The sequence below is a fragment of the Fusarium graminearum genome, chromosome 4, assembly GCF_000240135.3.
Source record: "Fusarium graminearum PH-1 chromosome 4, whole genome shotgun sequence".
Taxonomy (NCBI): domain Eukaryota; kingdom Fungi; phylum Ascomycota; class Sordariomycetes; order Hypocreales; family Nectriaceae; genus Fusarium; species Fusarium graminearum.
This window is the reverse complement of record NC_026477.1, coordinates 1,831,423-1,857,240: the sequence shown is the minus strand read 5'-3', so window position 1 is coordinate 1,857,240 and position 25,818 is coordinate 1,831,423. Positions and strand designations below refer to the sequence as shown.

Here is a 25,818-nt window from a genome sequence, read left to right as displayed (position 1 = left end):
CAGGAAGATTTGTTGCGACGACGCATTTACTGCATAGCATTTATAAAGCCGTTCGCCATCATGCAACGTGTCGCAACGAACTCGATATGTTCGCTCTGCAGGTTCACATATAGACCGGCTGCTACAATCCAAACATCTTTACAACCATGTCTCAGCCAACGTTTAGCCTCGCAGCACTTCAAGCCTCGCCCCTCTCGCATGGTTCTATCGGATCGAGTCGGCCAGGCCCCCCCATCCCGCGATGACCGACAAAGACGTCGCGATGCTCCAGGCCCCTTTGGCGGGATGAACAGAAGGGTCGCCAATATTGACCCTGCCCGCAGAGCCGGTCGACAACGTGCGGTATCAGGAAATGATTCCAGAGGCAGTAACACAAGAGAGAGGGACAACCGAAGAGGGGGAACAAGGGATGGGGATGATCGAAAGGCACTCAAGATGCAGCGTGCTCTGGCTACAGTTTCATATGGAAAGCGAATGATGACGAAGGATATCCTGACCGAATACGACACATTCGATAACTTTGACCTCATCCCTGTCCTACAAGCCGCCGTCAACGAGGAGCTCTTCAAGGGTATGGTCGATATCAAGCCGACGCCTGTGCAGAAACTTGCAATTCCCGCTCTTATAGGCCAAAAGAGTCCTGATGACCTCAAGAGGCCAACAGATGAGATGAGATCATTTCTTCTGGCTGCTGAGACAGGATCTGGAAAGACACTGGCATATCTTCTACCAGCTGTCGATGCACTTAAAACAGCCGAGGCCGCGGATCCTGAGTTGAAAGCATACCGTGAACGATGGGAGATTGAGAAGCAACGCCAATTGGCAGGCAATTCCAAGGGAAAGCCGCTTGATGAACCACACCCTACAATGGCTCGTCCCAAGGTTGTCATCCTTGTGCCTACAGCCGAGCTTGCGCATCAGGTTACAAAGACATCTAAATCGATATCTCATGTCGCAAAGTACAAGACAGAACTCCTCTCTTCGGATCTGAGACCACAACAGATCCAGCGCAACTTATACGGACCTAGGGGAGTCGACATAATTGTTTCGACACCTCATCTTCTTGCATCCATCGCCGACTCTGACCCCAACATCCTTTCTCGTGTCACCCATCTCATCGTCGACGAGGCCGACTCTCTATTCGACCGAAGTTTCGCCCCTGTAACGACCAGCATCGTCGAGCGTGCGATGCCATCTTTGAAGCAATTTGTCTGCTGTTCTGCCACTATCCCCCGAAAGCTCAACAACTATTTAGCCACCAACTATCCCAAAATGACCCGAATCACAACCCCCAACCTTCACGCCATTCCTCGACGTGTTCAACTGGGAGTCATTGACGTCTCGAGAGAACCATACCGTAACAACAAGGATCTCGCTTGCGCTGATGCAATTTACTCTATCGGTCGCGAAGCCTCCAACCATGAGGGCCCTGTCAAGGGTGAAGTCGATGTTCGCCGCATTATGGTTTTCGTCAACGAGCGTGAAAAGACCGAAGAATTGGCGGAATATCTCAGAGAAAAGGGGATCAACGCCGATGCTCTTCACAGAGACACTCCCGAAAAGCGTCATGGCGAGATTTTGGAAACGTTTACATCTCCAGACCCTCTCCGAATCCCTACACCAACACTCAATGCTAAAAAGCGATCTCTGCCCAACGTGAGAGTCCTAGTTGTCACAGATTTGGCTTCCAGAGGTATCGACACTCTTGCAGTTCGGCACGTCATTCTCTACCACGTACCGCACACAACCATTGACTTTATCCACCGACTGGGTCGTGCTGGACGAATGGGTCGACGAGGTCGTGGTATCGTTCTTGTTGGCAACGACGACAGAAAGGACGTTGTTGCAGAGGTCAAGAACAGTATGTTCAGAGGAACTGCTCTGATTTAACGCCCGCATTCCATTTTACGCGCGCCATGTACGATAGCAAGAATTCTTTGGATGATTATGTACAATAACAGAGGCATGGGACTAGATAAAGTTTATTTCTATAGACGTGTCAAGATTTTTATGAATATCTCGATAAAAGCAGCGCATTTTTTAGAAACATGAAGTTTCCCACGTGCAATAACGTTAAGAAGTAATTTGGAAATCAAGTCCGTTCCATACCGCAGGCTCAATTAAAACTAATCTTAATAGAAGCTCACGATGGCGGGCCAAAAGCTCAAAGTTTCTGGTGGGGTCATCCCACTACTGTAGAATTGGTACGTACCCTTGTCGCGTCGCGTTTCTTTGGCGTGTTTCTCTTTCGCACAATATCATCATCATAGGTTGTTCCCTGCCTGGTCTACTATTGCCAATACCAACCTCCCTGAGCCTCCCTTGAAACGACTTCTGTCAAAGTCGCAAAAGGTGACTTAGCGATTCTCATTCTTAATTTCCCTCCTGCGACACCAAAGACTAGAATAATCACTCGTAATGCCTCGAGCTACACGTGCGCGCCGTGTGGCTGCACAGTCCGCCAAACCTCATGCACGATCACCTTCACCCGACACGCAAGACGAAGATAATCGACCTCAACAGAAGAATAAGTCACCAGAGAGAGGTCGCAGACGAACAACACGATCTTTAGGTGCTCGTGTTAACACAGCCAACGAAGAAGATGTTCTTGCTGCGAACCGACGACGCGACGCCGCTCTTGATAAGCTAGGCAGAGAGAATCCTACTTCTACGACCAGTCGCACTGCTGAAGAAGTAGATTCTGGTAGCTCTGTCGAAGGTGGACGACGGACGGCAGCCACACCAGTGCACCGGAGAGACACATCTGGGCTTGATTTGGCTGACAGCGTTTTTCTTGACCTCGACGAAAGCTTTGGACTCGGTGATGATAGTAAGCACTTGGGACTAGGCTCGAACAACAATTCGTCTCTCAATTTTAGCACCTTGGGGCGCAGATCGCGTCAGTCTAGTATCATTGGACGAAACGACCCTCCCATCCGACCTAGCAGCCGCGGCGGCAACACACCCAGTATTAGCTCTACACTTCATTTCGGCGCTTTCAAGCGACGAGCCCGAGAGCCAAGTATCCTCGGAACTGCACGAAAGCCGCGACCAGAAGAAAATGCAGTGGGCCAGGAGCCGGACTCGGAGAGTGAGGACGACTTTGCACCTGAAGCTGAATCCACACCTGTTAACAACAGACGGAGGACACAACCCGAAGCCGAGCTCGAAATTGGAGTTCCAGTATCTCCAGACGTTTCCGCAGGACCGAAGCATAGGAAACGAAAGAGTGAAGACGCGCTCCTAAGCAGCGAACGACCGGAGAAGATGTTGCGGATTGAGAGAGATGTGGAACTATCTGAGGATGAAGCTGGACCTGCGCCTATCGACTCTGATGCTGAGAGTACCTCTTCACTATCAGATCTCGGGTCTCCTCTGGGACCTTCCCCCCTCCTCCGCGAACGGCCTGTTACTCCAATCGATAACGATGAGCTCATGGCCCTTCCAGCTAGTAGTGATTCAGAAGACGCAAATTGGCCTGATATTCATACCCTGGCCAAGAGACGTCGACGACCCTCTATCACAACACCAGTTCGCGCCGACAACTTCTCCGATGTTTCCTCCCCTCCTTCTTTAACACATTCTCCTAATTATGCTGAAACCCAAAAGGCTCGGGGCCGGGCTGTAACCCGGCGTCAACAGCCTGCAACCAAAGTCACAACTGCCGATCTGACGAGCCTGCTTCCAAAACGCCAGTACAAGAAGCAGCGGGACGCTAGGCTGGAGAGTGACGAAGAACATGACACATCTGGCATCGGCGAGGATGAGGACGAGCTTTCATATGTTGCCGGCCGAGGGACACGCCAAAGACGAGGCGGGCGATCGACAAGTCGTGGCGGCGCAAAACGGCCAGGTTCGAGGGGTGGGCGCGCAACACAGGCTCTGAAGTCTAAGCAAACCGATTCTGGCAAACAAGCAGCGCGCAATGCGCAAACATACTCACGTCGCTCTTCAGACAAGGAGAATGAGAACGAAGCCAATGATGAAGAGGATGAGCAAGATAATAGTCACTTCCAACCACTCCCTGATGATACCTTTGAGGGTGGAAGTGCTGAGAACGCAAGCACGCCGTCTGCAGACGAGCTCAGACAGGCAGCAAAGAAGTTTAAGGAAGTTGACAGATGGGAACTCGACTTTGAAGAGGTAACACAGAGCTCTTCCCCGCTCGCGCGATGAAGCAAACTGAAGCACAAGAACTGGAGGCACCAAGCAAAGTAAACGAAAAAGGGGATGGGGCCAAGCAGGCGTTGGTCTGGTTAGGGACGATTGTATTCAAGCAAAGCTTTGGAGTTACACAAAGGGGAATTGGCATTTTATGAAAGTCTGAGTAATGTCTGTTTCAGACTTGTATTGTACCGTACTTCTTCGGGTTGAAAGGAATGGGTGTGTTCAAGGCAATGGCGGGGCGGGTTAACAGACTGTTTGTTTGACAGCTTACTTTTTTGATATCAGACGACGAAGTTTCTTGGTTTCACGAATTCCGTAGCCGCTCTCTTGCATTGTAGAACTTGTATGATGAAAATGTACCTTGAACTCCTGAAACTCCGTATCTCATTTAAGATTGTACGTTGTGTACTATATCCTTCTTTCATGCACCCAGCTTTATAGCCTCCGCTCGATGCTCAACAAGCGGCAGTAATGGGGCTAGGATGTTAGGATCCCGAAGTGCAATTGTGATCTCGTCGGGCAGTCTGCCAGACATCTGCAATTTCTAAGCAAAGATTAGCATTCTGCCATTGGTGAGTATAGATTTCGAGATGCCTCACCCTCTTGACGTTCTCGTAAGTCTCCTCTTGCGCTGAATATTCACGAATGACTTCATCGGTCTCAAAGTCAACATAGACCCGAGTGTCACGTATCCGCAGGATGACATTATCGAGTCGCATGAATAGCCGGCACAGCAAAAGCATGCGCTTCTCGTGAACACGAACCTTGGCGCTGAAAATGCTTATGCCGTTATCGTCCAACTCGCTCTCGAATAGCATAACCTCGTCGAAGAAAAGGATGGGGTCGCGGCGCTTCAACAGCTCGATTGGAATCATATTCTCTGTAGGTGCGAACTGCTTGGCCGAGGGGTCGACACTTCCGGTATACGTTGTTGAATAACTCCAGTCGTAAGGCTTCATGATCTCCTTGATGCCTTGTGTAGTGCCTTCTCGGGTGCTCTCCCAATCTCGAGCGTATGCAACCTTGAGCATATGACGATCTGTCTTGTCGACGGCATCGAGTGCGTCCGGAGTGTTGAAGTTCAGGGACCAGCCCGAAGGTATGTGCTCAATTCCGACGAAGTTTTCACCAAAGATCATCTCGGGCATCGGGATGCCAATCTGTTCGGTGAGTGCATCGATGGTACCGGCCTTGGAGATGGGTAGCTTGCGCGTCGAGATGCGAAACCGACCTTGAGAATGTGTCGTCGTAGCCGATGCCAGAGCCTGTGGCTTTGGGAAGGGCTCATTGGGGTTTGTTATATGATTTTGCTGCATCTTGGAATGTGAAGAGGTATCTCTCTGAAGAAGCACGAGGATGCTAAACAGAGGTTGCAAGTTGGAGAGCTCGAGTTGTAGTGAGTATGAGGTGGTGGGGTAGTGGGGAGCTGCTGCCACAGGTACTACCCCACTAGGGGTCGCTGCCTTATCAATCAGACGGGCATTCATCACGTCCACTTTGCTGGATGTCAACTCAATATTCATTATTCAGTGAGCCAAGTATGGACTATGGAACTGATAGTAATATTATTGCAAAAAAAAAACGAATTCACGATAAGTTACGAAAAAGGCAGGGTCAAAGAGGCCAATACCAGCACGACAGTACATATGGTTCCTAGTTTCCAAGGCTTTGAACCATATAAGCTCAAGAATCACGATCTAAAGGCGTGGGATCGGCCAAAATCCGTTTATTAAACGTTTCGTTCGTTAATGTTACTGACCGAGTGCCGTTGGGATCTGCAAAAGGAAGATATGTGGGAAGCGCGCATGTTTGTTTTAGCCAGCATCCACAGCTATATCGATCATAGCTAAATCAAAGGTAGTATTCTTGACTCGGGCGTGGTTATCAATTGTAAAGTTAGTCTCGAACAAAAATAGATCGAAGATATCAAAGCCCATGGTCAGTCCCTGATCTACCTCTCTCTTGTAGAGTTTCTCACTCATAAAGCCGCAGTTTCAGTCGTCGACCTTGTGTATGACTTCAACTTAAAGCTCTCACTACCAGTTCGCCGTTAGTACTTAATATTATGAGCCACAGTATTAGTATGGTTCATATACTTAGAATGCGGTTTTATCCTTTCTCTTCCAAGACATAAAGGACATGAGCTCACGTAACACGATGTGTTTAGCACCAAACCTGGAACTTCATCACACAACTTGTTCTGCTGTCTTCACTTTCAGGTTTTACCAATTAACAAAACACCAAGCAAATATGTAATACCATTTATAGTAAATTATAATGTATATGGGGGAACCCATTCTTTGGATAGAAATGTTGTTCATTAACTTACCTACCTTAGCAGATTGAGGTCCGTTAAATTGAGACAATTGAGACGCATGTTCCGTATTAACTACACGTTGATTCAGTTAGTACTGTAGCTAATGATTTAATTATACGGTGTCAGAAGTAATAATAAAGAACAAAGCACATGAGGGCCATGAATTCAGTCAGTATTTTTGGCTTGTCCTCACTTACACCTTAAAGGTGGAGGTGGACGGACCCTTTCAACTTTTAATATCCACCAACTGATAAGGATCCTTATCAGTTCCCGCTCCATCAACTTTTTTTCCTTTGCGCATCCAAACCCAGCAAAACATCCATCACCTACCAGCACTTAAAGCACCACCAGAAATCACAACCGATACAATGCGCCCCCTCACAGAAAAGGAGACACAGACTCTCTTCGAGAAGCTGGCAAACTACACTGGAGGCTCTCTTAAGAACCTCATCGCCCCTCTCGACGACTCTCCCAACGCTGATCGCTATGTCTTCCGCCTGGTTCGCGATCGTGTCTTTTACGTCCGCCTTTCCATTGCCAACCTGGCTACTTCTATTGCGCGCGAGAAGCTTCTGTCTCTAGGCACATGTCTCGGTATGGATGTCCCGAATGCGAAACCTCGAGAACCTTGGCTAACCTAAACCTCTCTACAGGCAAGTTCACCAAGACGGGCAAGTTCCGTCTGCACGTCACAGCCCTCCCCATCATCGCCGAGCACGCCCGCTACAAGATCTGGGTCAAGGAGAACGGAACCATGCCTTTCCTCTACGGCAGCAACATCGTCAAGGCCCACGTTGGCCGTTGGTCCGAGGACTGCCCTGAGCACCAGGGAGTCGTGGTCTACAGCATGAACGACACCCCGCTCGGATTTGGTGTTACAGCCCGCAGCACCGCTGAGGCGCGAAGACTGGACCCTACTGGTATTACCTGCTTCAGACAGGCCGATTGTGGAGAGTACCTCCGTGACGAAGACAACTTGTTTGCGACCGGTTAGAGTGGAAGGCGGCTTTACTTCGTCTGGCGTTGGGGTCATTTTTTAAGTCATTCTTTGGCGTTGAGAGTGAAGGGAAAAAGAAACTTGCAATCAAGTCAATCATGCTTGGATTATTTGGTGGATTTGGTAGATATAATCATCGTCATCATCATCAAAGCGCTGCATATGTTGAAATGTATTCGCTTGCCCCCGTTTTGTCCATTTTTCGGTCCCGTCTCTTTGCTCTATTCCATTATAGCCGAAATGATCTCGTGTGCGGGACTTACTGGTCTGCTACCTTTCCCAAAGAAGCCAACATGCTGTCGGTGAGCGACATACTCACTGTCAGCGTAACCAAGAATCTTCTCAATCTCCACGCTTTGCTTTCCCTTGATCCGAGCGATCTCAGCAGCTGCATAGTTGACCAATGCTCGGCCGACCTCTTCCGGGGTACCCTCCCACATCTTACCATCCGGTCCAGGAGTTGATCGTCTCTTGACTGTCACAAGCCGCACTACTTCCTGCTGGGCAAAGTTACCCTCGACGTCAACGACGCCTACAGGGAGCAGGCCAGCCTTCCCAACAAGTGCCTTGTAAGCTCCCGAGTCAATGTAGAGGGTGCCGTGGGGATAGGGGGTGTGAAGCAGCCAGAAGTGACGGTCCCGGATAGGGTTGTTGGCAGGGACGAATCGGGTATGTAGGGGGGGCCAGGGGGCACCATTTCCATTGGAGGCTGACAGTGACAGAGCTGACGCTGAACGTGTCAGACCTTCGGCGCGCTCATCAGGACTGGGAGGGGTGTTCCCTCTTTGTATTGATTGGAGGTATTGCACAATATGAAGCACGTTCCCTGGGTTAGATGACCTTGTAATCACAGTCGTGACACCCGCAGAAGTGCCCAATCTGGCTGCAATAATCTTGGTACTCATGCCTCCAGTTCCGAGGGATGAGCCAGCACTGGAAACTGTTCGTAGTTAGTGACCACGAGGCAAAACGTGTGATTGAAAAATGGTTCTTACCATCAGCTTGAAGGGCGGCAATGTCCTCGACCACCTCAATGGGTTTGGCATCTGGGTGGGTGCGGGGGTTCTTGTCGTACAGACAGTCAACATCTGTCATTAAGAACAACATGTCTGCGTGAATCATGGCGGCAGTGATGGCGGAGAGAGTATCGTTGTCGCCAAACTTGATTTCGGCAACGGCGAGAGTGTCATTCTCGTTGACGATGGGAATAACGCCCTGCTCCAGAAGTGCATGGAAGGTGTTTTGGGCATTGAAGTATCTAGTTCTCTGTAGCTTTTTTTAACTTATGGTCTCGAAAAGTAAATGAGAAAGGCAACGTACGTCTGCAATATCGTTTCGAGTAAGGAGAATCTGGGCAATTGGCTGCCTGAGATGAGTGAACAAACTATCCCATAGACTCATCAATCGGCATTGACCGATCGCCGCGAGTGCCTGTCAATCATGGTCAGTCAATTCTCAAGATTCTGGTTCAAAAACACATGAAGTCGAACCTGTAGCTGTGCGAGATGCTTAGGTCGCTTCTCTACGTCCATACGCCGGAGCCCAACGCCGATGGCTCCCGACGAAACAATGACTACTCTGTGGCCATCCTTTCGGAGCTTTACAGCTGTGTCAACAATGAGAGTGAGAATAGGAAGAAGCGGCTCATGAGTCTTTTCATCGACAATCGAGCTTGTTCCTGAAAGAAAACGGTGTGTTAGTGGGAGATGAGTCAAGCTTGGTGTTGAAAGCGGTACTCACCAAGCTTGATCACGATGGTCAGGGACTTTGTCCCGTTTCCTCTCATGACTGCGAGATTAAAAGAAAGAATAATAAGTCAGTTAATGCCGCTTTAAACGTATGACAAAATGCAATGCTTGTAGCAGAGACTTGTGCTTTTACATGACAATATGTCTTCTACACGGAGATGTAGAGACATATATATCATATATGGACAAATTCAGCAAGACAGGCTCTCTTTACACAGCCCAATTCAACGAAGATGAATGAAGCAAAAAGAAGAGAAATCAGGAAAACGCTCACACTGAAAGATGCCTTCACTCGTCATTTTCAGACGCCCTTGTCGCTTTTTCGAGTGTGGAACCGAGGATGGGATGTATAGAGCTGGGCGCAGGTTTATCCTGGGTAAACGTTGCTCAATGGTCAAGGTGATTGGATCTGTGCCCTTTATGCCCTTGTAGAACCTCCCCGGTATCCCCCAGACTCCGAAGTCGCAAAATGGGTCAGCCAGAGCTTGTTGATTGGACAACTTTTCCGAGTCGTCACTTTCACCGCCTTGGGCCAGAACGGGCGTGGCAGAATTTATGTTCAAGCTATCTCAGAGACTAAGACCTTGGCGAGAAGGTCGAAAGAGATTCAGTCGTTAGTCGTTGATAATTCAAGATCCCATATCCCGAATTCCGCTGCAAGCACCAATACACTCACCGACACCAACGCCGACGCCGAAGACTCATCGGCCAACATTAACAATGTCATCTGATCCAACAAATGCTCCCAGCGCCACAGCTGGCGCATCAACTACCACAGACCAAGTCCCAAGAGGAATTCAGAATAACCCTGCAGTAACTGGGTTCTCACCAGAAGTGTCAAAATGGATGAACTATTTCAAGATGATCTCGGGTCAAATGACACCAGAAGGGAAATTCCATTACCGGGAATGGGTGCATACCGTCGAGGAAGAGAAGGATATTAAGCGCTGCGAAGAATTCCGTGACTGGCTCTTTACATATTCACCCACCGTGCGCTTCATGTCAGAAAAGATCCGCGACCTCAATGGACGAATAGACTCTTCCAACGTTTACTGCCGCCGCTGTCCTTCATATCTCAACGCTGATGGCACCGTGCTGCGACAATCAGGCGGATTCAGCCCTGAACATGGTATCCTGATATGCGCCAACGAAATCCAGAGCCGAAAACATCTCGAAGACACGCTTGCGCATGAGATGGTGCATGCTTGGGATACGCTTCGGTGGAAGAATGTCGACTTTGTGGGTAAGCCAGGAAACTTGAAGCATGCCGCATGTACAGAGGTGAGTTAAAGCCATCCATCTATCTAAGATCGAATCCTAACTGGTCCAAAGATCCGGGCTTCAATGCTCAGTGGCGAATGCAGATGGGCAAAAGAAGCATTCACAAGAGGAAACTGGAAACTAACACAGCAGTTCCAAAATTGCGTCCGCAGACGAGCCATCGACTCCATCGTTGGCAGAACTGCATGCAAGGACGACGTTGAGGCAACCAAGGCCGTCAATTCAGTCTGGGATTCATGCTTCGCAGATACCCGGCCATTTGATGAGGTTTTTAGGTAATTGGTAGATAGAATTCTGCCTGAAAAGTGTGTATGATATATGAGTCGGTAAGAGGCGCTCGCAATGGAACATGATGCCTCTCTATCGGATACCCCAATACTGTCAATGATACCCTTTCAAATGCTGATAATGCAATTCTTCTATTCATTGTAACAATTCTGAAATGATGACACAATGGAGACCCCATACGCCAACTAATGCAAACGGTCATGTTCCGCTTTTGAATATTACAAATTAATCAATCGCCAATAAACGCCATCCAATCCGTATCCGTTCGTCCAAATTGCTTAGGTTGTCATAAAATCGTTATAGGCCCTTTTCGCGATTCGAGGCCCGTTCACCCTTGACGCAGTGCTTGATAATCCAAGGGTGCTGTTGAATTTGCTCAAGAGGAATTCGCTTCTCGGGGTCCAGCACAAGTAGCTTTGGTTTTGTTAGTATTCATGATCGTGGAAGCAAAGGACATAATGACAGGACATACCTTTTTGATGAGATCAGTAGCCTCAGGGCTAACCCACGTTGGGATGGACATATCAGCACGAGCAATCCTTCGTTGAGTCATTACCGGCGTGTCCTCAAAGGGCGCTTCGCCCACGAGAAACTCATACGTCAGGACACCCAAGCTCCACAGGTCAACCTTTTCGTTGTAGAAGTTATCGGAGGTACCAGGCTTGATCATCTCTGGGGGCAGGTAGTCGAGAGTTCCGCACATGGTCTTCCTTCGGTTGTTGGGGGCGTGCACACTCCATCCGAAATCTGAGATCTTGATCTCACCGTGGATACCAACCAAGATGTTCTCAGGCTTGATGTCTCGGTGGATAACATGCTTTCGGTGCAGGTAGCGCAAGGCTGATGCCATCTGGGCAATGTACTGAGCAGCCTTCCACTCCGGGAACCGGTTCTCTTTTCGGAGATGCTTGTACAGCTCACCCTTGCCGGCGAACTCGAGGATCAAAAACACTCGCTTGCTGTCGTGGAAGTGGCCGTATAGCTGAAGAATATTGGGATGTCTCAGGTTGCTCTGAATCTCGATCTCTCGGCGGACCTGCTTCTCAACTCGACCGGCCTGCAGTTCGTTCTTGTGGAGGACCTTGAGGGCGCAAATGAAGCCTGTTGTTCTCTCTCGAGCAAGATAGACTCGTCCAAACTTGCCCTTACCCAGAGGGCGACCAATCTCAAACATGCCCAGGTGGAACTGTTTGGGCACGCTCATCTGTTCCGGCAGGGTGACTGACTTTCGGTCCTCGGAGACCTCATCTGACGTTCTCGATGAAGAAGGCAAGGCCTTTCTTGTAGGAGATGGAGGCGGGTTGTTGACTTTTCGTTGAGCAGCCTGGGACGGCAGCATAACAGCGGCGTTGGCATTGCTGCTTTGTGATTGAAGAGCGACCTTGAAAAGGTTGGGGCGGTTTGCACCATGACTTGATGTCGAAGAGATAGTCTGCACCTGTCAGGAATTGACACAACACCACAATGTGTCGGTGAGCTCACCTTGCTCTTGCTGTAGAGCTTAGATCCATCGCCTATGGGGTCGTTCTCGTCGTTGACCGACATGCGCTCGAAGCGGGCCTCAATGGTACGGGTAGCCATGATCAAGAGGTATTATGGGATGGGCTGTTGATGTTAGTGAAGGACGGTTGAGGAATTGAAGAAAGACGATGGACGGTGCCTTTTTGAACGGTTGCAGTGCTTCAAGGTATGTCGCTTAAGCTGGGGTTGGCTACCTAAACAAAGTGGTTGCTAGGCAACTGGCCGCACTAGCAATTGGTAGATCGCCTGAGACGAAGGCGGCAAAGATAGGTTTCTAGCGATCGGCCCACTGGAGAAACAGCTGAGAGCAGATTAGGACTTGTATAAACAAGGGCCATATAAACAAGTCATTGTGGAAGTTGTTTAAATAGTACTTCAGTAGGCTGACAGTCGGAATAGGGAAAAGTTCGTTAAAGCAGATACGTTCTTGTTCATATTGGTATCCACATAACCAGTAAGGCAGAAGGTCTGAACGATATAGGCACAGATATGCCAGGATAAACGGTGAACTGGTCAAATATGTAACACAATGTACTATGGCCTACTAGATCGTCTACACTGACACGATGTATTGATGCTGTGTTGGTACTATAAGAAGGTTATCCTAAGTACTACTAGATGCAGCCCCCAATCAAGACTAACTGGTAACAAGCGGCATGCCCAAGCATCTATTCTTGCAAAGAGCATGAGCATTAATGAGCAAATCATTGCGATGTCGCTTGCTTTCTCAGCCTTCAACAGTCAACCGCCTATATCAACCGACTAGGATGTAAACAGAGGGGAAACTGCCCGTTCCTAGCTCCCAGCATGTACCTGGTAGGACATGGTGGTCATGGCGGGACCGAAAAATATCAGTCATATCTTACTTGAAGAGCTGCAAATCCGAACCGGAATTGCCTCCCCTTAGGGTAATCAACCACTTCAAATCATCGAATCAACGTTCAGTAGACGGTACAGAAACTACCAAAAAAAAATTCCCCCACCATCCACAGTCATCCATCTCGAGCAGATAGTGAATAGGACCCATCCAGCCCAGACGTGCAAGTCTTTGTAACAGGCTTGTGACTCACGCCCTCGTGCTTCACTTTTTATCATACCCTACAACTCTTCAAATCAGGGTGGATGAAGCCAATTCGTCTTTTGTCACTTTCTCCAACGACACTGCCCGTAACAGTATCAACAAACTTTTCAGCAGCGTCGTCTTTATCAAGGCAACTTAGTGTTACCCGTTTTAGTTCCAGGTCCCGTTTTACGGCCTGCGCAAAACCACCCCGCACTCGCACATTTGCGACCTCACGACCCCTCAACGCTTTCAAACTGCAAAAGTCGCAGAAGCGCACCAAAGACACAATGACTTCCAGCGCGACAACCCTCAAGGGCCAGCCCCTTGACAAGGCTGTTCTCGAATCCATCCTCCGACGACGCATGTTCTATACCCCCTCCTTCGAGATCTACGGCGGTGTTGGTGGTCTGTTCGACTATGGTCCTCCCGGTTGTGCGCTCCAAGCGGCCGTCATTGACCAATGGAGGAAACACTTCATCCTCGAGGAGGATATGCTCGAGGTTGACTGTTCTGTCCTGACTCCTCACGAGGTTCTCAAGACCAGTGGTCACGTCGACAAGTTTGCCGACTGGATGTGCAAGGACCCCAAGAACGGCGAGATTCTCCGAGCCGACCACTTCGTCGAGGCCATTCTCGAAGCCCGCCTAAACGGTGACAAGGAGGCCCGTGGCCAGAAGGTGGAGGAAAAGGAGGAGGACCCCAAGAAGAAGAAAAAGAAGGCCAAGACCGAGGCTGTCAAGCTTGACGATGCTGTTGTCCAGGAGTACGAGGAGGTTCTTGCCAGAATCGACAACTACGGTGGCCCCGAGCTCGGCGAGCTCATCAAGAAGTACGACCTCAGAAACCCTGCTACCGGTGCCCAGCCTGCAGAGCCTGTTTCCTTCAACCTCATGTTCCAGACCACTATCGGTCCCAGCAGCAACTACCCTGGTTACCTCCGTCCCGAGACTGCTCAGGGCCAGTTCCTCAACTTTGCCAAGCTCCTCGAGTTCAACCAGTCCCAGATGCCTTTTGCTTCCGCCTCTATCGGCAAGTCATACCGTAACGAGATCTCTCCTCGTGCCGGTCTTCTGCGAGTCCGTGAGTTCCTCATGGCTGAGATCGAGCACTTTGTCGATCCTGAGGGTGGCAAGAAGCACGCCCGATTCCACGAGGTCGAGGATGTCGAGCTTGTCCTACTCGACCGTGATACTCAGCTTTCTGGCAAGACTCAAACCAAGGCTGTCAAGATTGGCCAAGCTGTTAAGGATGGTCTCGTTGACAACGAGACTCTCGGCTATTTCCTTGCTCGCATCCACCAGTTCTTGCAAAAGATTGGTGTCGACATGAACAAGTTGCGCTTCCGTCAGCACATGGCCAACGAGATGGCTCATTACGCTTGCGACTGTTGGGATGCCGAGCTGTTCACCAGCTCTGGCTGGATTGAGTGTGTTGGTTGTGCCGACCGAAGTGCTTACGATTTGAGCGTGCACGCCAAGAAGACCGGTGCCCCTCTGGTTGTGCGTGAGCAGCGTGAGACTCCCCTCGTTATTGAGGAGTGGCAGATTGATATCGAGAGGAAGAAGTTTGGTCCTCAGTTCAAGAAGGATGCCAAGACTGTCGAGGCTGCTCTCTTGGCTACACCCCAGGAACAGCGAGAGAAGCTCGCCAAGGAGTTGAGCGACAACGGTAGCATCACTCTCGAGGTGGCTGGTGTTGGTGACGGCAAGGTCCAAGTCAGCAAGGACTCTATTGCCATCGAGTTCCGCAAGCGAGTTGAGAACACTCGTGAGTTCGTGCCCAACGTCATTGAGCCCTCATTCGGTATTGGCCGTATCCTCTACTCTCTGATGGAGCACAGCTTCTGGACCCGTGGTACCGAGGGTGGCGACGAGGCCCGTGGTGTAAGAAACCCCTCCCAAAGTGCTACATGATCATTTGCTAACATATCAAAGGTCCTGTCTTTTCCCCCTATCGTGGCTCCTACCAAGGTTCTCCTTGTTCCCCTTTCTTCCAACCCTCAGTTCAAGCCTCTGCTTAAGCAGCTTTCTCAACGTCTTCGCAGCGCTGGTATCTCCAGCCGTGTCGATGACTCGTCTGCCAGCATTGGCAAGCGATATAGCCGAAACGACGAGCTTGGTACTCCTCTTGGCATCACCATCGATTTCCAGACAGCCCAAGATGGCTCGGTCACCCTGCGAGACCGTGACAGCACCAACCAGGTCCGAGCTGAGCAAGAGAAGATCATCGACGCTATCAAGTCACTTGTGGACGGTAGCAAGACCTGGGCCCAGATTGAGAGTGAGCTCCCCAAGTTCGAGGGTCAGGAGGTCGAGGTTGCTGCACGATAAAGCAAGAAAAGGGTTAAAACTAGCATACACGTAAGGGAAATGTAATTTATTAGATGTCATCTTGGCACGATCATTTGTCAAAGCAATGGACGTCTAGACAGGAGTTAGGATTTGTCCGGATCAATCCACGGATACGGATACTGGACAACGCACGAAAAGACCTAGGCTTAGTGAGCAATGGAAAAGTTTCTTCCTGTCAGACGTTTCATTTCTCTACATATCGAACGTCACATATTTGCACCACAATTCTTTAGCGACATTTGCTTTGGCTCCCAATATGTCGTCCTGATATCGAGGCCCGAGATCTCCACACGGATATGCTGCCGATTGGTCCTTGTTCTTTCACCAGCTTGCTCTCCTGAAATTCCTGAATCTCAATACCTAGCGTGCCATTGACGCAGAGCTCGGACGAGAAGCAGGCTTATTCAAGATCTGTGAGTTCTGCACTAGAGACGGAAGAATCGAGCCGGTCAAATTGGTTGCAAGAAAATAACTTGTGATGAAGGCTGATGGTGAGGAATTGAGGGAGAATAGGTCTGTGTAATGGCTGTCTCGAGTAACGAATTGGCTCGTATTCCATCAGGCACACTCCATCTTTAGATGGTTTGCCTCTCCCTTTAATTGCAAGGTGAATAGAATCTAGGCCTAGACATTATACTGGAGCTGGTAAGATTAAATTTTGTTGTCGAGGTAAACGGTCGTTTATCTCCAATTTATTAACGGCAATGTCGACGGGGTTCCGTTATGCAAAAGGGTCTTTACTGGAGACGTCGGCAAGGTAGTCTAGGTATCCATATGTATATCAATCAGTGTACATCAAACAGGGCCATTCATGAGGATTCGGTCATACTACGTAATACAAGACCCTTCTACCTGGCTTGTGTTTCTGTTCGGCTCCTGGCATGGGTCGCCTACACACATCAAGCAAACCATCCAAACCCAGATGAGATTGATTCATGACATGTCATGTCGTCTGGTATGGCACGCCTTGGTCTAGGTTCCTGAGCTGCGGCGGCTATTTGGTACTATACCACGAGTAGTGGAAACTTTGTAGAGTTTCTGCCTCTCAAAACATCCCTACTCGGCATTCATGAACATCATCAGAAAGCTTGTGCTACTGAGGCGCTGAACGGTTTACCAACGTGTGGGCATAAGGCATACCGTCGCTTAAGCGGCCATGATAGAGGGACTGATGAACTGGGCTTTGTGTTTTCCTAAGCCATGACCTCTCTGCATTTGTTTTCCATGGCTACTAGTAATACCCTAGATCGAAACGCCATAGCCACTAGATGAGGAATGGTGATGCATGTGCTTGAAACGCAACAGACAACCTTGACACCAGTAACCGTTTAAGGTTAAAAGGCTGATGCATCGCAGGAACGTGAAAGTAAGTAATGTGGTGGTGAGAGTTAAATATGTTTGTATCATGTTCTAATCATGTCAAAACAAGGAACACATCAATAACAAGGATACTGCTTTTGTTTGTTCATTAGAGTTCGGGACAGACTCTCCTGAAAACACAGGTCTGCCTGTTAGCTACACAGCAAATTTAAAGGCGAGTAGACAAAATACTGATCAGCTTGATCGAACGGCCCGGGCCATGGAGGGATGGGCTGCCTTCCATTCATGACTGTGTGCCCATGATCAGCGCCAATAAGGAGGGGCACTATTTTGGTGCTCCTGAAAACAAGAGCTGTATTTGCAGTCGAACCTAATATGAGTTGTACTTGCCTAACTGTACGCTATTGTCATCGCTTCGTCTCACTATTTGTTGGATTTCGGAGCACAATAGGGATAGAGAACAACCATGATGATTATCTTGCAAACCATCTAATAAAGTGGTTATTTGTTACTGCAGCTCTCAATCATCAGGAAAGATCCCGTCCACTCCCGTCGGGCATGCACGTTATTAAACGCCTCCCCAGGTTGGTAAGTTGGCTGCTCATTTATCCCACTTCTCCCAACGGACCAATGCAAGTAATCAGACCCCTGAACTCTCCCATCCAGCAACATCAAACCTGCCTACCTATGCAAAGGCAATCCAATCCAGGGGTCAATCTCCACTGAAGTCTTTGGGGGCATTTTACCTGAGAATATTGCATCCATTATACATACCTACCTCATGGATCGGCGCCGGGCTGGGCAGTTAGATTAGGTATTAGCCACAAACTAGCAGCCACTAACCATTACCGCCCAGCTCGTGTCTCTACCTCCAGCGCATCGTCGCGGCCAGGCGCCAACCCAAACCGACTGCCACTGGAACTTCCCCGCCCCTCCTCCTAGTCTGACACTTTTGCGGCGGGAGAATACCTCAGCGCTGGAGAACTAGGGGTCATTTATTGCTCCTTCCCCACCTTTCTGCTCCTCCTTCTCCTTCGCATTCTCTGGTCTAAACTTGGAAGGCCATCCACACCCTGGACCTGCCCTTTTGTTCATATTCAGCGTTCATTGCGAGTACCTGTATCTTTTTCCTCCGTCAACAACCAACTTTTCCATACCTAGGTAGCTCTGGTATTGCGGCTTCTGGCTTCTTATCACGAGTCGCAAGTAAATTTGCACTCACGTTTCGTAGCCGTTCGCACCAACAACCTTTTTCTTTGTGTTGCAGCTACAGGCGCCATCCGTCATCCCAGCGCCAACACCTCCACTCCAAATCTAACCCCCGTGCTTGTCACTGGCAAGCTACCTACCACCTATACCTACCTCGCCCCTTCTGATTCTGACCGCTGCTCCGACACGATTTCTGACTACATGATCTCTTTACTTGGTCGCTGAGAAGGCCTTGTTTTGCGCCCAGGATCAGTTTTTGCTTTGATCCTTGTTGGAGTGCCCTTCAATATTATCGACAACAGACCGCCCAGAAGAACAGAGTGCTCCTGAGTTGGTCGCCTCTCAGAACAGCCCACCGCTCGCCATCAGATCTGAAAGACAACAAGCGTACGATCCGTCATAAACTGCTTGCGCAATCTTTTCAGACGGGCTTATATTTTCTAGTCACCATCAAATATTACTTGCTGCATCCTGCAGTCAACGTGATTCAAGATGGCACAAAACAGGTATGCTACTTCTCCTGTACTTGACGAACGAGGAACGGCTTCGGTGCCATGGCGGGGTGAAGGCAATGCTTCTTCTTCTTCCACGATACCAGCATGTGCTTTCTGGCCTCGGAAGTTAGCCGCCTGACATATTGGAAGAACCTGACTGTTGCGCTATCCCATCTCGTGAGACTGTCAATGCTTCGCCTTTAAGGGGTACTCGGCAGTTCCAACGAAGAGGGGCCAGTCGACGTCAGCAATCCATTCCAAGTACTATCAATGAGTTCATCAGATGGATCGCTAACAGTATGCAGTATGTACTCCTCTGGGCAGTTCACGAACCCGGGCCCTGCGCCTCGGCCTCCCACAGATCGACCGCGTTTGAACCTAACGCCCAATGCCAACCTTCCAGGAAGCATGGCCAATATGGCTATTTCCCCTATTCGAAGTACTGCGACCTCGACGTACACCGGTTCCACCATTTCCCTTCCGATCGCTCGCCAGCAGTCCAACAACACCGATGGTCTAGGCGGAGTAGCCGTCAAGAAGGAGGGCTGGGCCTCAGTCAAGGAGAGCAAAAACTTCATTCAGCCCTGGAAGCAAAAATACCTAATCCTCCGCAAAGAGTCGCTCGATTTCCACAAAACCGAAGGCGGCAAAGTTTCTTATACCCTTTACCTGAGAGATGTAGTTAACGTCGGACGAGTCGAAGCCGCTGGTACCATCTTCGAAATCAAACGCAAGCCAGATGGTTCATCTAACAGCCCCGGCGACGACGATGGTCAGACCAAGACCCTCCAGATTAAGGTAAAGAGTGACGATGACTTGTACGAGTGGATTGATTTTATTTACGGTGCCTGCCCAGGTATGGGCGGAGTCAGCAATCCTACTAACTTTTCCCACGCTGTACATGTTGGTTTCGATCCAAAGACCGGAGAGTTTGTCGGTTTACCACCAGAGTGGTCGAAGCTTCTCAACTCATCGGCAATTACCAAGGAGGATTATGAGCGAAACCCCCAGGCTGTCTTCGAGGTCCTCGACTTCTACACCGATCTCGCCAAACGAGCTGAGAACCCTAACCAGTACCCCAGTTTGACACCAACTCCTCCTGCCCAAGGCCAAGGCAACAAACAGCTTGGGTATGGCAGTGGTAACTCTGTGGCACCTCCTCGACCTGCGCCCCCAGCTCCTTCCCAGCGCCCAGGTTACAATCCTTCTCCTGTCCAACCCAACCCCAATGCTCCGCGCCGTCCTGCCCGCCCTGACGAGCGCCCTACCCAGCAGGACCAGCAGCAACAATATCAGCAACGCCAGCAAATGCAGCAAATGGCTCCCAACTACATGTCTCAGGATGCTTTAAGAGAAGAGCAGCGTAAGAAGCAGCAAGAGGCCCAGAGACAGCGCGAGCGTGAAATGGAGGAGCAGAACCGGCGCGAGTTGGAGGCTTACAATGCCTCTCTCCCAAAGACCAAGGTTCCCCTTGCTCAGCAGGAGATTGGCGGCGGCTACAGCTCATCGTCCCAGTCTGACCGCTTCAACCCCTCACGAGCAGCCCCTCCTGCGCCAAAGGCCTCGCAACAGCAAAGCAACCTCCGCGCGCAGCGTCCTGCTCCTTCGCCCCCGACCGCCGCCTCCCAGCGCCCACCTCTGGCCTCTCAAGCTAGTTCTGGTGCTTCCCAGGCACAGCGAACCCCAAGGGCCGACAATGGCGTAGCAAATGCCCCCCGTTATGCCAACGGAAGCCAGTCGCCACAGACTCGACAGCCACAGCAGCAAGCGCAGGCCTCTCGCCTGCCAGCGCCTGTTAAGCCCCTCAATGTTGCACCAAAGCCCAGTCAAACTCAGCAGCAAGCTGATGGCGTTAAAGCCGCCGAGGCTGCTCTTACCGCTAAGCCATCGCCCTCAGAGCGCAAGCAGGACGTCAGGATGTCCACTATGTCCGAGAGCGAGGTTATGGCTAAGCTTAAGGAAGCCGTCTCCAAGGATGACCCCAACGTTTCCTACTCTAAGCAGAAGAAGATTGGACAGGGTGCTTCTGGATCAGTCTACGTTGCAAAGATTAAGGAGACAGCGCAGGGCATTGCCCGCGATATTCTGCGTGCCCAGGGCCCTCGGGCCCAGGTTGCCATCAAACAGATGGATCTCGCACATCAACCTAGAAAGGAGCTTATTGTGAACGAGATCATGGTTATGAAGGACAGCCGGCACCGTAACATTGTTAACTTCCTGGATGCTTTCTTGCGTAACAACAATGCAGAGCTGTGGGTCGTTATGGAGTTTATGGAGGGTGGTGCTCTCACTGATGTGATTGACAACAACCCTTCGATCTCGGAAGAGCAAATTTCAACCATCTGCCACGAGGTATGTAAAGTGTCACAATATACACATACGCACAACTAACACTTTTTCTAGACTTGTAGCGGACTGCAGCACTTGCATTCGCAAAATATTATCCATCGTGATATCAAGAGTGACAATGTTCTACTGGACGCTCGTGGAAACGTCAAAATTAGTAAGTGCAAGCTTGAATGCATTTTGGTATCTGATTCTAACTATCTGCAGCTGATTTTGGCTTTTGCGCCAAGCTTACAGAGACAAAGTCCAAGCGAGCCACCATGGTGGGAACCCCCTATTGGATGGCCCCCGAGGTTGTCAAGCAGAAAGAGTACGGTCCTAAAGTCGATATCTGGTCTTTGGGCATTATGGCTATCGAGATGATAGAGTCTGAGCCGCCATACCTCAACGAGGAGCCCCTGAAGGCTCTGTACCTCATCGCCACCAACGGAACTCCTCGACTCAAGAAGCCCGAGAAACTCAGCAAAGAACTCAAGGCTTTCTTGTCCGTCTGCCTGTGCGTTGACGTCAAGAGTCGCGCTTCGGCCGACGAGCTGCTGGCCCATGATTTCTTGCGCCACGGTTGCCCGCTTGCCAGTCTGGCCGATCTGCTGGCTTTCAAGAAGCATGCCAAATAAAGAGTAACGGTTATATTTGAGGAGCAGACGCTCATATTGCAGTTCAGCATTTTGAGAGAGGTTTGAAAGCAAGGTGGCACATATATCCCTCTGATGTTTTTACCTCTTGGCGTTTACGGGCGAAAGTTCTTTGGCGTGTCGCACTTGGTGAAGATGTTGTTCTATATGTGGTGACTCTTCGCGTATATGGCGGCAATCAGTCTGAGGAGTCTCATTACGCGGTATCGATGATGATGATATGCCATGAAAGGTCGGGCAAATACCCAGTGTACTAGGAGTCGGGTGATATGACGGACTCTTTGACACTCTTGAACAGACTACACGGGGTAGTACCGCCTATCCGGTCATGAAGCAATAGTGACATTTTGAGCGCAATTGGGAACTATCAGTCGCAAGAGGGTCACTCCGACAGAGCATAATAAAGACGACCTATATAGAGAAAATAAGAGTCGGGATGCCACAATGGTACCCCGGATTTCTGTCGCATACTTCACTCCTATAGGATAAAACGCGGAACGCTTAATGTTTTTACATGCAACGACAATAATTTTGAAGCATTTCACTTATATCGAACCGTGATACCAGGAATAGAACAATTGACACTGCTGGCCATAAGCCGGGGACAGCGGCAAGTGCGGGCCGCTATCTGAAACAGGGCCAAGCGAGAGACGTCGCCAAAACTCGGCTAGCTAATCACTTGATGAAGGGAGGGGAGAGAGTAAGAGCTGCGTTTCAAGATGCTCATGAAAACCCCTGAGCCATTCATCATTCACCGAGATAGTACTACTCATACGGTGTATATGTACGGTTAGGGGGTAGAAGCCAGGGGAGGGATAATAGGGCTTGTTTCATCGGGAGGCTAATAGATCCCCCGACGAGTCAACATGATTGATAATTGGCTCTGCTGTCGAGAAGGGGGCTCGCAACAGGTGCGAACTATCATCAATGCAGCCAATAGGAGTCTATTTTTGCATAAGCCTGAGAGTGAAAGAGAGTTGAATTGAGAGGTTATCTCAAGGGGCAACAGGAGGAGGAGACATGGAATATAGTTCGAAGAAGCAATGCTGGTACGATGGTAGAGTGGCTACCGCGAATTAGATTGCAATTGCATTATTTGAGCTGTCACGGAGTGTTTCGTTTTCAAGGCGCCCGATGGAGTATTGATACCGGGTTGGCTGATTGGGAAACTCTGAAGATATGTATTATTATTAACCGATGGTTACTAGCAACACAGTACCAGAGTATCCATACAAGTCATGAAAGAGACATCAGTACATAGGTGGCTTGGCAACTCCCTGAACCCTCCTGGATATCAAAACAGAACACAAGAGGGCCGGATCAAAGCCAGCTCAACGTCGGCCGGCGCAAACCTAATTTGGATTCATATTTGACAGAGTTTCCGATGCACGATGCCGCAACGCTCTCGGGTACGTGCCGACTGATGGAATGATACCCGTTTAAACATGATGTCGCTATGGGGGGCATGTGGAGAAGTAAGACCTGCACACAAATGGAACAAAGCCAAGCCAAGAAAGAATACGCAGTAGTTTGAATAAAGAAAATGATATTAGAGTAAAGCCATTCGCTGGATCTGTTTAGCAAACAAAAACTTGAATGACTAGCTACGATTCGGACTCGAGAGTAGGTATGTATGTCTTCAAAAGCGGTAACTGTGGAGCTTGGTGAGAATCTACCTTGGTATGTATGTATGTACATGTCTAGGCATGCTCGTACTCTACAGTACAAGGCAGATTGACAGATAGACAGTTGATGGCTTATTTGTGTTTTTGGCCTGGTCAAAGCCTCGCTACCCAACAGAAGCTGAGTGTCAAGAAATGGATAAACTTTATTTGTGTGATTAGGATATGAGTCCTGACAGTTTTACAGCTGCTGTACCTGGATAAATTATCCAGGTACCTCGACTAAGCAAAAGACTTGGCAGCCAACCAGGACTGTGACATATCGAACTACACCACAGACGATAGCTCGATTCAGTGGCATTGACCACCGGAACAGTTGGATTATAGCCCGTGTTGTGGCCTTTTCTAGCCAATTCGTGTCCGTGAGTTCCAGGATGAACTAGGATCAAATAAAGCAAAATACAAGCGGTTATTCCGTGACGAATGGACGCGTATACGTATACTGTACAGCCCTGATAGGAATGCGCACAGCCTGGATGCAAGGCCGGAAACCTTGGTGCTGGAACTTTGTCATCACTTCTCTCGACAAGCCCACCAAGTGCGTTGCTCTTTTTTTTTTCATAGAGAGAGGAGGAGAGGAGGAAGAGAAGCTGTGCAAGAGATTGACCACTAGCAATCAACCGTTGAGTGACAAAACATGGCATTCGTAAAGTTTCTCAGTTTCCCCCGTGGAGTAGACTACGTAGAAGCAACCTGTCATGGAGGTCCGGGTTCAGGTACGAGCAGGTACAGGACACACGCTAACTAAGAGCCTGGCTACCTGGCCACAGTAACAGCAACAGCCCAGCCTGGTCTGGGTCTGGTCAGGGCAACTTGATGCCTTGTCTTGTTCCGTCCACTAGTGTGCTCTGTACCTGTCTAGCCTGTCTTCCAAGGCCCTTCTTTCCAGTTCTCCTCTTCGCACATCGCACATCTCGACTCCTCCTGCTTCCTCCCTCACCCCCCGTTTCGTGCCCCATTCTCCATAATCGCGCGCCTCGCTCGTCTACTTCTCCAGGCCCAGTCGAAAAATCTTCCTTTTTGAACTTCTTCAATGAGGCCTGTATATTGATCATATCTTTGTTTGTGCCCTCCTTCCCCCTCCCCTCATCCCCCGACATAGTCCCCTTATTACATTCTCTATTCTTTTTTTGCGCCCTCTCTCAAGCCGCAGGCTCGGACGACTACAACTGTCCAAAAACCCACATCAATTGCATTGCATTGCATCTTCGCTTGAGCAATAAATTGCTTCGCCCTCAAGTCGTTGCGGTCTCTACAGCTATTTAGAATCACGACCTGTTCACGGCTAAGGCAGGCCCTGTCCTTCCTCTTTGCACGAGCATCCTTTGTAATACCGGCGGTTCCTGGATTTCTTCCCGTTCGCATCGCGCTCTTTCAATCCAGCCTCCCCGTCTCTGTCGAATACGCTCGAATTAGTGCCCTCCGACGCTTTCACGCCGGCATTTCCTCGTCCATCGCTCGAGGTCGTCTCAACGACAGCTACTATACTGTTTTCTAGACGATTTCCATCTTGGAGGTTGTCTTTTTTCCGCCATTAGAAACGACTGGACGTATTGGTCCTTTAGGTGATCAGTTGATCAGTCCCTGCCGAGAATAATAATCAGCTATCCGGCCCGACACTTCCCTGTGTCACCGTCTCATGAGGTCGGCTAGATAATCGATAATGTCAACTTCTAGATCCGAACATTTGACTCTTGGCTACGCCTCTCAGTCTGGCAGTCAACCTCGTTCTGGTTCCCCATCAGCTAGCAACTCCCCCGTCGATCCTCTGCCGCCTTCCCGATCCCCATTTGGTCTATCCGGTGGTCTCAACCCTTCAAACAAGATGGCGGGCAATTCGCGATCCGGGGCTGGTTCTCCGTCGCACGACATCCCTGGCTCTAGCCGCCTGTTCTCCAAGAGGTTCGTCTGCCCCAGAAATGTGTTTCCTCGCCCCCCTTAACTTGAGAGAACACTTTCGTCCCTGGTTACTAAACCAGCATTCGATTACTGTACATTGCTGACATAGGCTTGTCCTACCCCACAGAGCTCGTGAGATTCAGGCTCAGGAAGGTGTATCAGGTATGCCTCTTTGGGGCGGTCCTCCTACGAGCGGTAACTCCACGCCGCTACGCGAGAACATCCCCGAGTCCCCAACCGATGGATTTCCAGATTTTGCTCAGCTTCCTACGCCGGATTCGATGCCTCAGACGAGGCGCGCCCGCGCAGGCACAGTACCCTCTCGGTTCTCCCCTGGGGGCGCGGTTAACGGCATCCCTGGCATCCCTGGCTTAGCTGCCAAGACTAACAGGCCCACGCCAAGTCAGAGTCCTTTCAAATCGCCTTCTCCCAATTCTGACGGGCAGGAGAACTCTTCAACAGCTCGACTCTTCTTTTCCGTCTTCGCGCTGGTTCATGCC

The 25,818-nt window shown here is 49.8% G+C and overlaps 10 protein-coding genes across 10 annotated transcripts; 7 read left to right on the top strand and 3 right to left on the bottom strand.

The window, feature by feature from the left end:
* Nucleotides 1-60: 60 nt before the first annotated feature.
* Nucleotides 61-1,890, top strand: FGSG_13031 (ATP-dependent RNA helicase mrh-4; the record flags this gene model as incomplete). Its single annotated transcript, XM_011328340.1, has 1 exon — nt 61-1,890. One exon carries the CDS (start codon nt 61-63, stop codon nt 1,888-1,890), a length of 1,830 nt encoding a protein of 609 aa, XP_011326642.1.
* Nucleotides 1,891-2,418: 528 nt separating this feature from the next.
* Nucleotides 2,419-4,176, top strand: FGSG_13030 (uncharacterized protein; the record flags this gene model as incomplete). The annotated part of the gene is made up of 1 exon (XM_011328339.1): nt 2,419-4,176. One exon carries the CDS (start codon nt 2,419-2,421, stop codon nt 4,174-4,176), a length of 1,758 nt encoding a protein of 585 aa, XP_011326641.1.
* On the bottom strand, nt 3,084-5,485 carry FGSG_06963 (uncharacterized protein; the record flags this gene model as incomplete). The annotated part of the gene is made up of 2 exons (XM_011328338.1): nt 3,084-4,711; nt 4,767-5,485. Coding segments are annotated over 2 exons (842 nt in total), but the record flags the coding sequence as incomplete, so codon positions are not given.
* Nucleotides 5,486-6,831: 1,346 nt separating this feature from the next.
* On the top strand, nt 6,832-7,669 carry FGSG_06962 (60S ribosome subunit biogenesis protein NIP7). The gene is made up of 2 exons (XM_011328337.1): nt 6,832-7,078; nt 7,138-7,669. Exons 1-2 carry the CDS (start codon nt 6,853-6,855, stop codon nt 7,476-7,478), a joined length of 567 nt encoding a protein of 188 aa, XP_011326639.1. The 5' UTR covers nt 6,832-6,852; the 3' UTR covers nt 7,479-7,669.
* Nucleotides 7,630-9,467, bottom strand: FGSG_06961 (glutamate 5-kinase; the record flags this gene model as incomplete). The annotated part of the gene is made up of 6 exons (XM_011328336.1): nt 9,222-9,467; nt 8,972-9,159; nt 8,802-8,912; nt 8,477-8,747; nt 7,801-8,421; nt 7,630-7,637 (listed from the first exon to the last, which is right to left on the bottom strand). The coding sequence occupies exons 1-6, from the start codon at nt 9,265-9,267 to the stop codon at nt 7,630-7,632; spliced, it is 1,245 nt and encodes a 414-aa protein (XP_011326638.1). The 5' UTR covers nt 9,268-9,467.
* A 482-nt stretch (nt 9,468-9,949) lies between these two features.
* FGSG_06960 (uncharacterized protein) lies at nt 9,950-10,789 on the top strand (the record flags this gene model as incomplete). The annotated part of the gene is made up of 2 exons (XM_011328335.1): nt 9,950-10,510; nt 10,562-10,789. 2 exons carry the CDS (start codon nt 9,950-9,952, stop codon nt 10,787-10,789), a joined length of 789 nt encoding a protein of 262 aa, XP_011326637.1.
* Nucleotides 10,790-11,095: 306 nt separating this feature from the next.
* On the bottom strand, nt 11,096-12,379 carry FGSG_06959 (serine/threonine-protein kinase 6; the record flags this gene model as incomplete). Its single annotated transcript, XM_011328334.1, has 3 exons — nt 11,096-11,212; nt 11,271-12,236; nt 12,281-12,379. The coding sequence occupies 3 exons, from the start codon at nt 12,377-12,379 to the stop codon at nt 11,096-11,098; spliced, it is 1,182 nt and encodes a 393-aa protein (XP_011326636.1).
* A 991-nt stretch (nt 12,380-13,370) lies between these two features.
* On the top strand, nt 13,371-15,867 carry FGSG_06958 (glycyl-tRNA synthetase 1). Its single transcript, XM_011328333.1, has 2 exons — nt 13,371-15,265; nt 15,317-15,867. Exons 1-2 carry the CDS (start codon nt 13,670-13,672, stop codon nt 15,710-15,712), a joined length of 1,992 nt encoding a protein of 663 aa, XP_011326635.1. The 5' UTR covers nt 13,371-13,669; the 3' UTR covers nt 15,713-15,867.
* Nucleotides 15,868-19,026: 3,159 nt separating this feature from the next.
* On the top strand, nt 19,027-21,719 carry FGSG_06957 (serine/threonine-protein kinase CLA4; the record flags this gene model as incomplete). Its single annotated transcript, XM_011328332.1, has 4 exons — nt 19,027-19,060; nt 19,160-21,108; nt 21,160-21,259; nt 21,310-21,719. The coding sequence occupies 4 exons, from the start codon at nt 19,027-19,029 to the stop codon at nt 21,717-21,719; spliced, it is 2,493 nt and encodes an 830-aa protein (XP_011326634.1).
* A 1,614-nt stretch (nt 21,720-23,333) lies between these two features.
* Nucleotides 23,334-24,387, top strand: FGSG_13029 (uncharacterized protein; the record flags this gene model as incomplete). Its single annotated transcript, XM_011328331.1, has 5 exons — nt 23,334-23,364; nt 23,633-23,781; nt 23,879-23,957; nt 24,072-24,135; nt 24,282-24,387. 5 exons carry the CDS (start codon nt 23,334-23,336, stop codon nt 24,385-24,387), a joined length of 429 nt encoding a protein of 142 aa, XP_011326633.1.
* Nucleotides 24,388-25,818: the final 1,431 nt, after the last annotated feature.